The following is an 18,867-nucleotide window of genomic DNA, read 5'->3' as shown; positions in this document are numbered from 1 at the left end:
ATACACATACACATGCATACACATACACACGCACACACACACACACATACACACACACACACACACACACACACACACCGCGCGCCAAACTACCCAATGCATCACCTCAGTCCGCACGAGAGGTAAAAATTTCGATAACGTAAAATTGGGAGAAGGGTAAATGGAAAGGTGTGGCTCCTTCATCATCAGCACAACCAATTGTGAAAGTGTGGCTATATTTTAGCTACTCAGTGCATGGATCATGTCCAAAATGTAATCAGCTTTTTATGGTAACTGTTCATCCCATTTAATTACGTTGTGTTTCAGCTATTGTGTAGACACCAGACGGGGACACATAAACACACATAAACATACACATACACATGCATACACATACACACGCACACACACACACACACACACACACACACACACACACACACACACACACACCGCGCGCCAAACTACCCAATGCATCACCTCAGTCCGCACGAGAGGTAAAAATTTCGATAACGTAAAATTGGGAGAAGGGTAAATGGAAAGGTGTACTGTGGCTCCTTCATCATCAGCACAACCAATTGTGAAAGTGTGGCTATATTTTAGCTACTCAGTGCATGGATCATGTCCAAAATGTAACCACCTGCTGGGTAATTGTAACAAAGATGTGCACCAAAACATTGTTTATTAAAGCAGTAAGTTTTGAGTAATCGTGTATACATCGGGACGGACAGATACACACACCATACAACCACCTCACTGCAATTACCTCTCCTTACAAGTAGTATTGTTTCTTTTAGGTGACATTGTTTCGTCTTTGGAACAGCCCGTTGAAGTGTTGTCAGAACTTGGAGCGGGCAGCTGTAAAAAGACGACACATTTCATAGAAGAATTGCTGGAGAAGAACAAGTTTTTAACATTCATACCAATAGACATATCTGGAGGTAAAAAAATAAATCCGTACTTATTTAGTTATTTCTTTATAAAATTAATTTTTCGCCATCATATGGTGTGTGTTTGTGTGTGTGTGTGTGTGTGTGTGTGTGTGTGTGTGTGTGTGTGTGTGTGTGTGTGTTTTGTGACGTCTGTGGGAAGGCAGCGATCACAGCGAACAAAAACAAACGTCACAAAACGATGGAAATAGAGGTAAATAAAGCATTAGCCGCTTTCACCACATCAGATTTTAATCAGATTGGTGTGTGTGTGTGTGTGTGTGTGTGTGTGTGTGTGTGTGTGTGTGTGTGTGTGTGTGTGTGTGTAAACGACTCAAAAACCACCAGACCAATTGCCCTGGTATTTAGTGGGGACATTACTTCTAGGATAAGTAGGTTGAAATTGTTCAAATGAAAATGATCGTCCTACAGATGTGTTTGTGTCTCTAATATAAAAATAATTACTTAAAAAATACAGGGTAAGTTGGTCTGAAATTCTGTGGAGATGTTTTTAGGATTGTACAGATAAAGAAGTGAGTATGCTTCTGTGATACTTTCATACCAAAGCACACGGTTTACACAAAACACAGAGAGGTTTCGTCTTAGAACTAAACACTTCAACTTTATTACAGTCCGCCATAGTTCGGAAAAAGCACATGTAACTACTAATATATCAATACGCCAGTGATAAGGCTACTAATAACTCAGTACTGGTATATGTATCATTGGGTTAACAATAAAGTAGTTCCTAAAATCATCACATTCCTCCCCCCTTATGAAGTCAGAAACTTGTTTCTGAAGAAATCATGGTAACACCTGGTACATAAAACATGGTTTAACACTCAATATAACATCAATAAATGCTTTGTTTCTTAAATGATTAGTCTGACCAAGCACGAGACAAACCGTCAGCATTACTGTTCGCGCTGCCCTTACGGTGTACAATGTCAAATGAATACTCTTGGAGTATCAAACTCCATCTTAACAGTCTCTGATTCTTATCTTTCATACGCAACAACCAACGCAAAGGATGATGGTCAGTTTGTATGACAAACTGTGTACCAAACAGGTAATGGCGCAAAGATTGTATGGCCCAAACTATACTTAAACATTCTCGCTCAATAGTGGAATAATTTATCTCTCTAGGACTAAGTTTGCGACTTAAGTAAGCAATAGGGTGCTCATCATTAGAACTGTTCACCTGGCTGAGGACAGCTCCAATCCCTTTGTTACTTGCATCAACTTGAACGATGAATGGTTTGTCGAAGTCAGGGTTTCTCAACACCGGATACGTCGTCAACAACCGTTTAAGCTCACTGAAAGCTTCTTCACACTCTGTAGTCCAGGTTACCCTAGTAGGTGTACCTTTCTTCGTTAAGTCAGTCAGAGGACTAGCAATACTTGCAAAGTTAGGTATGAAACGCCTATAGTAACCAACTAAGCCTAGAAACGCCCTGACATCAGTCTTCGTTACTGGTCTAGCAAAATTCTGTACTGCTTGTATTTTATCAGGTTGGGGTTTGACTTTGCCACATCCAGCAATATGTCCAACCACTGGGACTTCTGGAAATCCAACTTTACACTTGCTTGGACGAATAGTCAATCCAGCATCTCTAATTTGGTTGAATAGTTGTCGTAAATGCTTGATATGTTCACTCCATATCTTATCAGCAGTATCAACATCATCGAAGTAGGAACTTGAAAACTCCTGACATCCGTCTAGTACCATCTGCATCAGTCGCACAAAAGTTGCTGGTGCATTCTGCATACCAAATGGCATCACAAGAAATTCATACTGACCAAATGGCGTTATAAATGCAGACTTGGTACGTGCATCTGCATTCAAAGGTATCTGCCAGTAACCCTTGGTCAAATCGATACTAGTTATGTAGTTAGCATTTCCCAACTTTTCTATCATCTCATCTGCACGGGGCATTGGAAATGGGTCAAACTCTGTCACTTTGTTCAGTCCCCTATAATCAACACAAAACCGCCAAGATCTATCTTTCTTCCTTACGAGCACAATTGGTGCCGCATATGGACTGTGTGACTTCTGTATTATCTTCGCTTCTAGCATCTTGTTCACTTCTTGTTTTACAGTCTCCTTCAAAGACTCTGGGATTCTGTATGGTCTCTGACGAATTGGTTGTTCAGTCGTTGTTGTAATACTATGTTCTATCAACGAGGTACGTCCAGGGGAGTCCGTAAATAGATCACTGAACTCCTCTAGCAACATTCTAGCTTCTGCCTTCTGTTCACCGATCAGCCCATCATATATTTCTACATCTTTCCATGTTTCACTGGATGACATTAAATGGCAAACATCCATCTCAACTGTTTCAGTCTCATCGCAGTCTTCTTCAGTCTTTCTTGCTAGGAAGGCAGTACCATCTCTGTCAAACCATTTGCGTAACATATTAACATGATACACCTTCTTAGTTTTACCCTTTCTTCCCATCTCAACTTCGTAGTCAACAGGAGAAACTTTCTTTGTTATCTTATATGGCCCCTGCCACTGTGCCTGTAGTTTGCTAGTAGAAGAGGGTAGTAATATCAACACCTTTTCTCCAATCTGGAACTCTCGCTCTCGGGCAGTTCGGTCATACCATACTTTCTGCCTGTTCTGCGCACTACTAAGGTTCTCTTTAGCAAGCTCGGACATCTCTGCTAACCTATCACGAGCTTCCACTACAAACTGTGCTATGTTTTCCTCAGCCTTCAACTCTCCAGTCCAAGTCTCTCGCATAATAGCCAATGGTCCTCTAACTTGTCGGCCATATAGAAGTTCAAATGGAGAGAAGCCAGTAGACTGCTGAGGCACTTCTCTATATGCAAACAACAAGTAGGGAATATATCGGTCCCAACTGTCTGGATGTGTTGCTGCATACTTCTTTAGCATCGATTTCAAAGTACCATTGAAATTCTCAACAAGGCCATTCGCCATAGGGTGATAAGGTGTTGTCTTCAACTTCTTAATGTGTAGTAATTTACACAAATGTTCCATCAAATGTGAAAGGAAATTAGTACCCTGGTCTGACAACATTTCTCTAGGTACTCCAACACGGCTGTATACAGTAACCAGCTCCTCAGCTATCCTCTCAGCTTCCAAAGTGGGTACAGGTATCGCTTCTGGATAACGAGTTGCGTAGTCAATTATCGTTAACACATAACGATTTCCACGTGAAGTACGCGGTAATGGTCCTATCATGTCCATAGCAATCCGTTGGAATGGCTCCTCCAGCACTGGCATTGGGATGAGCTTTGCTTTCACACCAGCTTTCCTATTTGCTGCTTTCTGGCATGCTTCACAAGTACGACAGTAACTTGCTACATCTGGAAAGATTCCTGGCCAATAATAGTGTTGTAACAAACGCCGCTTTGTCTTCTCCACTCCAAGATGACCTGCCAATGGTATGTCATGGGCAAGACGAAGTAGAGTTTCTCGACAGTGTTTGGGCACTACCAACTGGTTTAATATTCTACCATCCTTGACCCTGGATTTCCACTTCCTATAAAGTAATCCATCTTTCCAATAGAAGCATACATCTTCAATAGTCACTTGACTAGCTGCAACTGCCAATCTGCGTGGTCCAGATAAAGTAGGACAGTTCTGCTGTAGCCGTCGCATTTCTGTAGGGTCAATGTCAAACACATCAATCATATCCTCTGTATGTGGGATATCTTCATCTGTCATCTCTTTGCTTTGAATGGATTCACCATTTTCACTCTGAGAATCACCTTCTGACTGTGGTTCTTTGGCACTCTCTGGCTGTGATCTACTTCCTTCACATGAGTAATCTTGTTCAGGTCTCAATACAGCATCACTTGTCTGAGTCACACTATCTCCTTGCTCAAGTGAGACAGGTAAACTATCATGCGGTATGGGTGCGATGCCCTCTGACATGTCACTATGGGCAACATTTCCATCAATACTATTGCTGTATGGTTCATCACACTGGGTTTGCTCACATGGGGAATCTGCATTCGTACTGACTGACTTAGGCTGCACACCAGTCTTCTGAACATCAATTAGTTCCTCATGACGCCGTTGTCGTTGCAATTGCGCCTGTCTACGGGTCACCAGAAATGCTGGCTTACAACAACCATCATCATCAGTATCTTCAATATCATTTCCTAACAGAACATCTTCTGGTAGGGTGTCTAACACAGCAGCCAAAATCTGACCTTCGTAGCACTGACATTCCACATGGATGACAGCCAATGGTAGTAGCTTAGTGTTGCCATCTGCAAATTCAATGTTAACATACTGATCATCCAAGTAAGAATCTGGTGATACAAGGTTTGAACAAACTATTGTCTGGTCACATCCCGTGTCTCTCAGAATACAGGCACGCTGACCATCAACTTTTCCTGGATATCGGTGCCGGTTACCACATCTTTTTATACCACCACCATACCCATTACCATTAGGTATCAGCTGCTGGGCATGACATCGGAAAGCTTTCTGTCTTTCCTGACTAGTCTTTCTATTAGGACACTGATTAGCCTTGTGTCCAGTTTTATTACATGAGTAGCAAGTAATTACACTCTTTGGTTTACCCTGGGTTGCTTCAACAACTTTGTCAGTAGATGGACTTGGTTGTTTCTTGCCATCAGGAAAACGACTGTAGTTATTACGCTCAGTTTTCTTATGAGTCTCTAAGTAATGATCTGCCATATCAACCAACTCATCTGAATCCTTCAATTTCCTCTCTCGTAACCATACTTGGAGGTAGGGTGGAGTCTGCTCTAATAACTGCTCCATAAGTATTATGTCTTTCAGCTTGTCAAAACTGTCAACTTCCATGGTTTCCAACCAACGGTCCAGAAACCCCGAAATAATTGTCCTCCATTCACCATAGGAGTCATCTTTCTGCTTCCTAGTGGTTCGAAACTTGGCACGATATGCTTCACCTGTAAGCTCATATCGCTTCAATATAGCCTTGCGAACTTTCTTATAGTCTTCGCTCTCAGCTGGGGGTAGTTTTGAATAAGCATCTAGTGCTTTACCAGACAGGAGTCCAGCCAATCGAGTCGCCCATGTAGCTTCTGGCCACTCATGTACTTTGGCTAACTTCTCAAAAGTTCGAAGGTATGCATCCACATCCTCACCCTCCTCGAACTTTGGCACTTTTGGTCCCTTATAGTGAGATGTCTTAGCACCTACAAGTTCTGTCTGTAATCTCATCAGTTTCAGCTGGAATTCATGTTGCTGTGCCTGAAGCTGTGCTTGAAATTCATGTTGCTGTTTCTGGAAATCTTGCAGCTGTTTCTGCTGTCTTTCATCCATTTCTCTGACACGCAAATCATGTTCATGCCGTTCTCTCTCAAGCTGTAACATTTCTTGATTAGGACCTTGCATGGCCCCTTCAGCACCAAGCTGTAGAAGTGTCTCAGCGGCTTCCTGGTCACTTGCTGGTGTTTCACCGTCACTCATCCTGGCTCTAATGAAGTGCACCCTTAAAGCTTACTCAAGTACAGAAAGGGAATAGAAACCTGGAGAGCTGTACACGCAACAATATAGTGATTAATTAAATTGATTAACAATGAAAAGCTCACTTGTATACATGCACAAGATTAGCAATGACCAACACACCGAAACAGCCCTGAAAAGGAATGGTTTGATTAGTAAAGCTTACTAAAACAACACTAAAAAGTTCACTCAGTTTGTTACACTTGAAAATGGTTCACTCTGGCCTGATATACACTTACGATCAGAAGCACCATGTACTCGTTGCCTAGCAACCAAATAACACAGAGTTCAATGTCTCTAAAATAATTGCAAAACTGTCTCTGATATCGACTTACACAGAGATAATTATTTTATCCACGTCAAATATCAAACTAAACTTTGCTTTAGTCTAGTCTCAGTTCACTGGAAAAACAGTCCGCGACTTGCAACAGTAAACACGCAATTTAGTTTTACTCAAAATCTAAAAAGCTTACTCAATAAACAACAAGTCCTGTTACTTCCATAAAAAGAACGTTATAAAGTTCGCCGACTCTTCAGACTTCGCTGTAGAAATCAGTACAAATAATTCCGCTTCAACTTGACGCACCACTCATCAGCTGGATACACAAGTTATGAATGGGAGGCCCACCATGCAGGTATTTCAACTCAGCACACGGCAAATCTATGAGGCGACGATAAGATTAGTACTCACACAACCCTATACTGGCCCCTCACTGTAAATGGTTCATCGAAGTTCACTACAGAAATTCGCCAACTTTCACACTTGCAAACTTTACAAATTGCAAGTATCACAGAGTTTATAGTTGTTTGACTTCTCCGATAATCTGTTTCAACACTAAACGAGTCAATGAGTGAGAAATAGCACTTCACTGTAGTTCGATGGAGTTTCCCGCGCTTCTCAGCTTACGGTATAATCTCCTGTGTTCATACACAAAGTCAGTTATATTACGTCTATAATGATGTCTTAGTGACGGGTTCGTGTTAGTTCTAACCTCAAGTTTAGTTTTAGTTTTCAGGATCAGGAATATTCACAAGCTGCCTGCTGGCTCCAGTGAGTTTTCTCAGTCACGTCAGTTACTTACAGAAAGCAAACCACGGCAAAAGTCACTCCGTACAGGTTTCAGCTCGCTGTTAGCCCGTGACGTCCGCACACTCTACCACTGCACAACTTGCCTCTTGCTCTGAAGAGTTGAATTCCTTCGGGTCCGTTTGTTGATTGACGTTGGCACTCGCCTTCCACATCAATCCCTTATAGCTGCCACCAAATGTGATACTTTCATACCAAAGCACACGGTTTACACAAAACACAGAGAGGTTTCGTCTTAGAACTAAACACTTCAACTTTATTACAGTCCGCCATAGTTCGGAAAAAGCACATGTAACTACTAATATATCAATACGCCAGTGATAAGGCTACTAATAACTCAGTACTGGTATATGTATCATTGGGTTAACAATAAAGTAGTTCCTAAAATCATCACAGCTTCTTAGTGTGTTATTCAGCAAATTAGGTCTATAATGTGAATTTTGCTCAAAAAACTTATTTCGATTACAACCTCTTGGATAAGGCTGACATTTGGTGGGGGTGTTTCTACAGGAGTTATCCTACAGATGTTGTTCAAGACATACTGATGCAACTAACCCTAGCAAACAACGAATTCGCCCTTAGCAACAGCCAAATACCAGTAAATAAAATAACAGTATTGGGTAGGCAAGTCAATAAACATTCAAAGAATGTATGCAAATATGGCTAGCACTATACCATATCAACGGCAACAGTGAAATGTTGATGTGTATTCTGAGAAGAGAAGAACACTGATGGGTGAGAGGCAAATGATAAATATCCAAAAAGAATATATGCCTAGCAACCGGACCAACCCATACCAAATGTCAAATACCGGTGCACATGGCAAAGATAACTACAGGGATGGATAGACAAGTGGATAAATATTCAAAAAACGAACAGATATCTGTCTAGAAACAAAACCTCGCCCAAAGCAACAGTGAAATGATGATACATATTGTAAAGACCACAACAGGGGTGGTTAGGCAAGTGAATAAACATTCAAGAAATTGGCATATGGTCACCCAGCTCTTAAGATACCGTCCATAGCACCGTAAAATGATGGTGTATACTGCAAAGGTAACAAAAGAGATGGAACGGTCGCGTTATGGGGTTAAAAAATTGTTTAAACAACTAACACATAAACTGTACAATTGTGCTGCAATTATTTTCTATTGTACATTACTAAGTGTATTCTTTCATTTTTTCATTTTTCTGTTGAACTTTTTATGATCTTTCGAGATGTAAGATCAGAAAGGAGACCGCCAGTATAAGATACTGGATACAAACTGAATGCCTCTTGTAAGGTTTTAATACTGGTTGACGTTGTAGTCAACCAGTACTTCTGTAGTGACTATATAAATATTTGTGACTAGTTGAGCCTTTCACACCAGTTTAATAGTCCACAAAACCATGCCTTGATGTAGCTAATGATATGTTGATTACTGCAAACCGCGGTAGCTATCATGGTTGTAAAACTTCAAACGCTCGCATTTTCTTGGGATATAGAGAAATCTATATTCAGAAGGAAAAATCATGTAACAAAAACTTCGGCACTCATAATTATGGAACTATGGATACATTTAGATATTGCATGGATCTTAACCGAACACTAATCAACTCTTGCGTTAACTATAAAAAAGATGATAATTAATTTCGTTTGTTTTTTATTTATCTTGCATACAGGGACAGACAGCCAGACAGTAGACAGATACATACTCATACACACACATACATACATACATACATACATACATACATACATGCATGCATGCATACATACATACATACATACATACATACATACATACATACATACATACATACATACATACATACAAACAAGACACACACACTGTCCAACCACCCCACCGCATTGCCGCTCGTTACGAGAGGTAAAATGGCGCGGAAAACCACTATATGTACAGTTACAATACAGTCAATCAAAAAATCAAATTGAATTGGTAATGGTCTATGAAATTTACTCAGAGCAAAAAATCAATCTCTTCTAGCGAAAAGACGACAAATTTCATCTTCTGGTTCTAACGATACTTTCAAATACGCATGTGAAAAGTCAGTCCTGACATAGGCTATGCAAATGCTCATTTCTCAGAGTTAACTTCGAGTCCATGATGATGAGCGCCAGGAGATTGAGTACTGCTAGTATTAATCACAGAGCTTAAAGGGAGGTTAATAACATAGACGAGGACATTTAGCGCAACAGATCACAAAGGTTATGCAGGACTCTATGTTTACCCTTTATATATTTTCAATACTATACTTTATGTTTTTGTCCAGGTTATATGGAAGAAGCCGTACTGGATTTGAGCACCAAATACGACAGTTTGAGAGTTGTACAATTCACTAGTGAATATTTGGAAGGAATTGATTACTTAAAAGGTATTAATCAAAGGAAACTGATTCTGTTTTTAGGAAATAGTTTCAGTAACATACCGATACATAAAATGGAGTCCTTTCTACTGCAAGTCAAAGATGCTATGGGTAAGTTATGCGACTAGACATGACTACAGTTCTCCAGATGGTTTCATTACCAGTAGACAACTTTTCACTCTGTGTGTTTTCCAGTATGTGTGGAAATCGATATGTTTATGATTATATCTATGATCTGTGTATTGTAACCGAGTGTTTAGGAACAGTTTCGAAAGCCCGGATATTGTATTTGTCTAAATTTGAAAATGTGTTTACAGTGGGATGAGCTCGATTAGTTGCTAGTCAACTACCTCTAATCCCCTTTCCCTGGTATCATGTAACCATTTATCATGAGTACACGGTTATATTTCTGGAAATAAATGAAAAAAATGAATTTGTCATATCAGTACACATCATAAATCAATATATGACTAATTGCATGAAGTTGATATAACTATATGCGTGGGCGCGGCTTATTTCACAGCTCGTAATGATTGGCTGTTCATATATAATACATGTACACAATTGTGTCTATCTAATGAACTATAACGTGTTCTCTTTCGTCAGATGTTAACGATGGATTTCTTGTTGGAATCAACTTGGTAAGGGACGAGGAAGGCATAGTAAGGATGTATAATGATCCATCTATTGCGAACAAATTCATGGTGCCCTTTAATATGAACACTTTAACCCAACTAAACCGTGATTTTGATGCCAACTTTCAAATGGATGACTTCAGCTTGCACTTCAAATACGTTAAACGTGACGACATTTATGGAATAATCGATAAACCTCACTATGTCCAGAATGGTTTGACGAGTAAGATGGATCTAACTATTCACTTGGGTAAGTTGGGAAAATTTAACCACATAGAACTAGAGAAACGTGTATAGGATATTATGAATTGAGAAAGAATCCAGACGTGCACGATCGAGGTGCGAAGAGACAACGTTGAATAAGGCTGCAGACAGGATTTACGGCAGTGAGTCCTGGGGAGAATTTTATTTGGGGGGGGGGGGTGGCATGAAATAAATTTGGGGTACGAAAGGGGAGGGACAGGACAATTCTGATGGTGTGTGATGAGGGAGGGGGCGCCATGATTTTGCTTATGCTTTGAAAGAAATTAAATCTCAGGTCCGGTCATCTACCGGATACATTTGAAAATTCCTTGTGGCAAAGCCACAATACAATTCTAAAGCCTATTCTATTCAGTGATGAGGTGGGTGACTGCCATGCCCAAAATGTTCGTGAATGCCACCTTAATATATGTATATATTACACTGAGGTTCTGTCTATAAATAATACCATAAACCAAACAGCTCTAACCCAAATATTTCGAAGAGACTGAGCTCCTCTTCATCGCATTGTAGAATTACACATATTGAAATATATATTATGTAGTCTGGAGGGGAAAGGGTGGCTATGAAAATTATTGGATTCACGTGATATTTTTGAGAAAACGAAAGGGGTGTGAATTTTCTTTGACTAATTTGTTTTCTGCCCAGGACCACCCCTTCTGCCGTAAATTCTGACCGTAGCGTAAACGGTTAAGATAGGTGGTTTTCAACTAGGGTCGTTTGGGTCACCAAATACACACATTGTTAATGGGTTGCCAAAATCACAAACATTGACAGCAGATAACATATACAACAATAGTTGGTGGTGGTGGTGGTGGTGGTGGTGGTGGTGGTTTTAATGGTAGTGAGTCGTTGTCATGGAGAAGTGTTAGAATAAAATGAAAATATTGGTAGCGTTCTCATCAAATATATTTCTGTCATTCCAGGAGTGGTAGATGTCGACATAACATTCAAGAAAGGAGAGGTATTGTATACTCACGAATTGGAAAATATGAATGTAAAATGGACCTGGGATCAGTTCAAAGATACTATGGAGAAATGTGGAATGGTCGTGGTTGAGAAATGGATGGATGAAAACAGAAAGTGTGCTTTGGCAATGCTGAAACGAATTTAGAATATAACACGTATATTTTTGTGTGTTGTAAGAATAAGTAAATGTAATCGTAATTTGATTTTAATTGTACAGTCTTTGACAAAATTATCACCCCCACCCCCACCCCCCTATGTCAACAAGCAGTTTGATGTTACAGTAATGCAAACCAAAGTGTAGATATAATTGCACAAACATCTCCTGAATAATGTGGTTAGGAAAACGTTTATTAAGATTACGACAGTGTTTATTTAAACCAAGAGTTAACTCAGAAATACAGAACAGAAAAGATAACAATGGTATACAGAGTTGGAAGTTTGCACGAATTGCTAGATGTTTATACTCAATACTCAACCCATCCTTCAACTTGATTGTAACAACTTATGAAATGACCAATTTCTTTTTTCACTCAGCCAATTCTTGAATATGTATGGACAAATACCATATTTGTCATTCATTGATTTTTTTTTTTACAAAATGAAAGCAGCAATCGATTGCACGTGACACCGCATAAGTCATCCGAATTGTTTAATTGTTCGCAATGGAAAAACCTTGGAAGACTTAAGTATGAAATAAAAAAATCCGTGAAAAAAACTTATTTTGAGTATCAAATATTAAAATTGTTTTTATCGAATGTATGCGCACCTACACACTACTCATCAACATAATATATACATTAAAGTGATACAAGCTAAGTTTATACATTTTGTGTAATCTTTGCTACATATTTGACCTGATCTGGTTTCAAGTCATGTATAACTCATTGTTTGGTAACAGTACTTCAAAAGAAACAGAACTGCCATAGGTATCAAGTTGATGACTAAAAAAACATATCGACTTATGAAATCATTATTCTCCATCATTTATGTATATTCTTAATAGAAAGTACATTTGATTCACCAACATAGGTTATATTATGTTACATAGTGTTACATATATTATATTATATTGTTTTGTATTAGATTAGATTAGATTAGATTAGATTAGATTAGATTAGATTAGATTAGATTAGAAGAGTAGTTGCCTTAATGTTACTGCTACAAGTTTTTCCTTCCTTATTATTTCTTAAAAGAGAGTTTCTTGATGAAGTTTCCAGGGTTTTGTTACGCAAATAAACGATAAATGATAAATGGTTAGCTATGCTTTGGGCGTGGTAAAATTGATGATGACGTAATGGGTCTACTGCAAGAGTTGAGAGCAGGTCAATCTTCTATACAACGCTCGAGCTCTCTTGAAAGCAAAAATCGACCGTCTGAGGAATGATCTAACAATTGTCATCCAGCATAAAGTTCAAGATTTGAAAGATGACTTTAATATGGATATTGCGAGACTATAGTATAGGGTAAAATTAACGAAGTTGAACGAAAGTTACAACGTTTGCCAGGTGTGCAAGGTGGTATGCAGAACCCGACAGATGTAGCAGGCATAACTATCATCGCCTCAGGCGTTCCCTATGGAGAAGATGAGAATTTGATCGGGAAAGTTAACGCTATTATACAAGAGCTTGAAGCTGACATGGCCGCTAATATACAAGTGTTGGACGCAGTACGTCATGATAAAACTGGTTTGGTTAAGTTTGCAATGGAAAATGTAGAGCAGAAAAAGAAGGTGCTACGAGAGAAGCATCGGTGGAATGACAGTGATAGATATGGCCCCTTTATTTACCCTCACGTAAAACTCACGCTGAAAGATTGATCGTACTTCGGTCTGAGATCAAACAGTATGCACAAGGTTTTTTTCAACTTCCTAATGGTAACGACTATCACATCACGGCAAACGGTCGTATCATGAAGAAAACACCTGACAGTCACGCTAGACATCGTGTAAACGGTATTGAAGAATTGACGGAATAGGACACCCAGTCTGATGGGCCTCGTATTGCTCACTTAAATGTCATAAACTTTATTGGAACGCTGAACTGTCAACCTCATGGAATGATATTAAAGAAAAGGAAAAGGTGTTCATAGGGTACAGAGGTCGGAATTTGGGTAAACGTAGACTTCCCATGGAATTTAAGCATGGCATGCAAGGTATCTAAAATATTTGACAAGAGGCTGCGATTTCATCATTGAAAGCCAATATAGAAGTACTGTTATTATGATTTTGAAGCTTTATGTCTACACGACCGTCGTCAGTTTTTGGTTGAATTGAAGCGACTCGGGCAAACGAAAAGTAAATCAGTTTCGATGGAAGTCTATGATAATCTGGGTAATATTTTGTGTTCAACTAAGGACATTCTTAATGTTTGGTGCCAAAATTACTCCTCATTTTATCAAAACCCTGTAAATGCATTCTCGTAAACCACAGCTGTTATTTCTTCCGCTGCACTTCAAAACATTCTCGCAAACCAGAACTGTTATTTCTTCAGTTACACTTCCAGTGGGGCGGAGCGTTAAGAACGGTGCCGTAAAACAGGCCGTGGTTTGCGACGGTGTGTAAATAATGATAATATTTTTATATAATGAAATTTGGAAGGTCATATGGATGATCCTTTGTATGAGTGTAACTATTTTTTGAAGAGGCATTTTACTTAGAAGACGTTAAGACAGTTATGAAGGCAGTAGGAGTTGACAAAATTCCTTACGATGTGCTGCAGAAGACATTTCAGTTCTACATCAACTTTTTCAATTGTGTTCTGACTGTGATAAGATTCCTGATGTGTGGAAGAGAGCCATTATTTCTTGTATTCCAAAGAATACCACAAATGATAGTAGAGTTCCGCTGAACTACAGAGGAATTAGCCTCTCTCATTCTCGCCATATGACGGCGCCATACCACAGTAAAGCAAAGGCCTCCTTTTCTCACATTCTGATCAAAGGATAGTTAATACTAACTCATGCACTCTTATCCATGGCTATTGTGGCAAATCTTATGTAGTTGGGAGTCTGCATAAAGAATGTCTAGTTGAACACATTCTCTAGTTTGGTTGGATGTTGCCCATAGTCTTTTCAGCTTTTCCAAGAACACTTTTAACCTTTTCCCGTCTCTCTTGGTTTTTTTTTAAAACAACCGCTGTTTTTAGGAACCGATGACATTTTGAAGAATGTAGTATGAACTGACTATGGCAACATTGGAAAAAAGCACGTAAACGTAAAACAGTGTGCACTGCGCGACCGTATGCGCAGTTGCATTTTTAAAATATCTATCGCTCATCCTTAACAGTTACTGAAAAAGTGTCGCTAAATGAATTGAGAGCACAGTTGAAACAACGCGGAAGAGTCGGAGAGGTGTATATGTTATCATGCGTACTCGTTTGCTAGTGTTAAAAGCAAATCCCAATTAATCGGCGTTATTCTCCCCTTCCACTAACGACCTGAAATTTTGGCCTGCAATTGAAAATGAAAGTGTTCGAACAGTTTTTGTTGGATCACCTGTTGTATATCTTTTCAAAAAACATTTTGTATGGTATACACTTTAGAAACATTGAACAATAAATTTATTGACAAAGGTACATAAAATGTAATTTATTTTCTTGAACATTCTTCCTCAGAACCTTCAATGCTTCGGTTGACGTATTTCAAACACAATAGGGATCTGTTTCTGTCAGCTTAAATGGAAGTTGGCAATGAAAATAGTTGTGACAAAGCATCGATCTAGATTTATTGGTAGTAGTTGAGGTATGTGTTATACCCACTTCGAATTCCACCTTTAATAGCAAGATATTTATGACATGAGACACTCAAAGCTATTTATAACGCTGTGTCTACAAAGAGAGTTTTACCGTATCCTGAACCGCGGGGAAATTAATGGCATAAAACCACCCTTCCTTGATACATATATGAAACTAAAAAGGACATGTCCACACCACATGTACACTTTACAACAACCTCGAGCTCACAGATAAACATTTCGACCTCTGGACGATGTACTGTCATCTAACTCCTTCGGCCTAAAATATCGTGTGGTTCCGAATACGCTCAATTTTAAGTAGATTTTTTTCATGTGAGTGTCTAGTTCATGTAGTTGTGTTTTCCGTATGGTTTCTGTATTATTTCTCATCAGATGTACAGCCATTACAGATTGGAAGAACAGTTTTCTTTTATCTTTTAAGTTACTTTAAGTTTCCGCATCGACTGCTTCACACCTCAGACGTCATAATTTTCGCGATTTTATTTGATGCTGCCTTTTAGAGTATTTAATACTGTAACAATAATCACTGTAAGCCAAACCGTCTTTACGTTGATTAGTTCATCAAAATAACATGACTAATGACATGAATTAACGAATGTTGTATTTTGTCTTTGTGTAGGAACCACGACTTCGAATATACCAAAACAAAATTTATTGGTCTCCACAAAGGCTGGATAAGATAAAGATAATGTTAATGACAAGACATCAAAGTTTATTTTACATATTCCATACACTAATATATCAAGAAATAACCATATTATATACCTAAATTCCACATTATTTGGTCCGTGGCTAATCGTGGTCAACCTATTTTCTATTTTCTTTTATAAAATTGAAAATTAGGAAGTGACCCAAATTCTTACTCTCGATAATGTAAATTCTAAGATTTTGCTATATCAAAAGGATCCATCAGTCATTCACTACCAACAATATGCAATGGCTTTATTTATATTTATTTATTTATTTATTTATTTATTTATTTATTTATTTATTTATGATTCATGAGTGTACTATATGATATTTTTAGCAAAATACATGTATTGTCATAAGCATATTTAACTCAACCTCACCATTGGGACACTTTCAGGTCAAATCTGGTATGGTTCTTTTTGTCTGTTTGTCTTGTCGAGTTTACATCAAATGACAACATAAAAACTCCAATAAGCGTTGCTTTATAGTCAGACGATAAACCCTGACCTTAGTTAAAGCACAAAGTTAATAATAAACCACAATAGATTTGAGTCAGACATCAACGACATACAGCTCAGAACTGGCCCAGTAGTGCGTTTTGGTACATCTACAGTAGTGCGGTATTTCAAGACTAGAGGAAGCTGAAAATCGAATATACAACAGTGTGTTTTTGATCTGACATTTTCTACTCCAAAATTGTAAGTGTGAAATTATTGTGTTCATACAGTTATATATATACTTTCTATTGTGAAGTAAGCTTTTGTGGTTCGATTATATAAATGTGATTGAAACATCATTGCAAGTAGCAAACTAGCAATGATCATTAGAGAAGACCATTTACACTGTAAGTTACAGGTTAAACAGGTACAGACATTAGAACACTTTATTTCAGTCAGAAAGGTTACAATGCTTATTTAGCTTGCTGAGTAGGGATATTTTGTAATGTACTTTGCCTTTTATCGCTTTATTGTATTTTTGGTTGTGTTATAGATATGATGAGGTTTAATTTTTTTGTTACACGACTTTTGTTCCTGTGTGTGTTATCCAATAGAGTACATAAATAAAAAAATATAAAAAAAACCTATCGCGCCATTTGCTCCGATATATTATATATATATATATATATATATATATATATATATATATATATATATATATATATATATATATATATATATATATATATATATATATATCTTGATATGGACAACTTCCATTACAGATTGAAATATTAAGTAAACGGCACTATTATTATTGTTGGTGTGCAAACATTCTAACATTTTGAATAGTCATTGCATTAGCAATTTCAAAATTCTCCGGGGTATCTTCTTCACCTATTTGTGACATAGCTTGTATTGTGTGGAGAGTTTTATCATTGTGTTTGCCATAAACCTGGTAACATTTTCTGGAACACTCACTGTAATGCATGTGTCGTTGTCATAAAAAACTCAAGGTGTATTCACGAACTAATCTTACTGTTTCTCACAACTATGTTGATTTTTCGCATAACTCTGACATCTACCCTTAGGCTGTGGTCAGAATTTACAGTGCGGGGAGGGGGTGGGGTCCTCAGAGAGAAAATATGTTGGTTATATATGTTGTTCGCAGCCCTCCCTATCGCCCTCTCAGAATTGTTCACGCCCCCCCCCCCCATGAACACAAGAATTTTCGTACCTCAAACGTCCTATAAAGGCTACACGGAGATTCTGCCTATGTTCAATTGAATTATACGGTAGCCAACCCCGCATGGAGATGTACAAGATGTGTATTGCATGATACAGTACTTCGACAATCGACTTCGGGGCCATACATATAAAGAAATGTCTTGGCAAACAGATGAGGGCTTTGCCAGAAGTAAGATACTGAGCGCTAACCTTCACTTGGTGATACTTTGAGATAATCAGCCTTTTCCCTTAACCTGTTTTGGGAGATAAACATATTCACCACAATGGCTATTGGTGAGGGTGTATGGAATGAGTGACGGTTGACATATTTCAAACTATAGGGATCTGTTTCTGTCAGCTTACAAGGAAGTTGGCAATGAAAATAGTTGTGACTAAGCATCGATCTTGATGGTACTTAAGGTATGTGAAAATTTAGAGTCAGCAGTAAATAACTATGTGGGGTCTTTTATAACCTGGAACCAAACAATCTTTTCAGGCCTTATTCAAATCCACCAGATGGAGACATTTCTTAAATATCATAGCATATATGTTCCATTGACCAACTATAAATACAGAGCGGAAACTGCTAATTTAAAACTCAACACTCACCTTGCCAAACGTAACGTAACTACAAGACCACAGCTATCTCAAGAGTAAACAGTAGAGCTAGAAGAATCATAGAATAAAAACAACCTTATTCGACCGACGACAATGATCTTCAATACCTCAAGTTTACACTCGGTATGGCTCTTGTACATATATTGACCCTAATATATGTACTCACACACACACACACACACACACATACCCATTGGCATCCACATCTCTGTGTCTGGTTGCAGTATGTTTTAAATTGTTTATTTCATAATAGACTAAATGTTGCAAGAAATTGCGATCTTGCTGTCTTTAGTGTAGAATGTGGTTTCGTATTGATTTCTCCATGGTTGTATTAAACAGAGCCAGTGGACGCTAACTTGAAATCGGTTGTAAGGTATCTTCTTCCACTTGTTTATCTTACCAAATTGTCTGGTACAACCTATGACATATCAAATAGATGAAATG

The 18,867-nt window shown here is 38.4% G+C and overlaps 1 protein-coding gene across 1 annotated transcript; it reads right to left on the bottom strand.

Annotated features, from left to right (window-relative positions):
* Positions 1-1,788: 1,788 nt before the first annotated feature.
* Positions 1,789-6,345, bottom strand: LOC144439131 (uncharacterized). Its single transcript, XM_078128400.1, has one exon. It carries the CDS (start codon positions 6,343-6,345, stop codon positions 1,789-1,791), a length of 4,557 nt encoding a protein of 1,518 aa, XP_077984526.1.
* Between the last annotated feature and the right edge of the window lie 12,522 nt (positions 6,346-18,867).

The sequence above is a fragment of the Glandiceps talaboti genome, chromosome 8, assembly GCF_964340395.1.
Source record: "Glandiceps talaboti chromosome 8, keGlaTala1.1, whole genome shotgun sequence".
Lineage (NCBI taxonomy): Eukaryota > Metazoa > Hemichordata > Enteropneusta > Spengelidae > Glandiceps > Glandiceps talaboti.
Note: the sequence above shows the minus strand (reverse complement) of the source record. Positions and strands in the feature narration are given on the sequence as shown.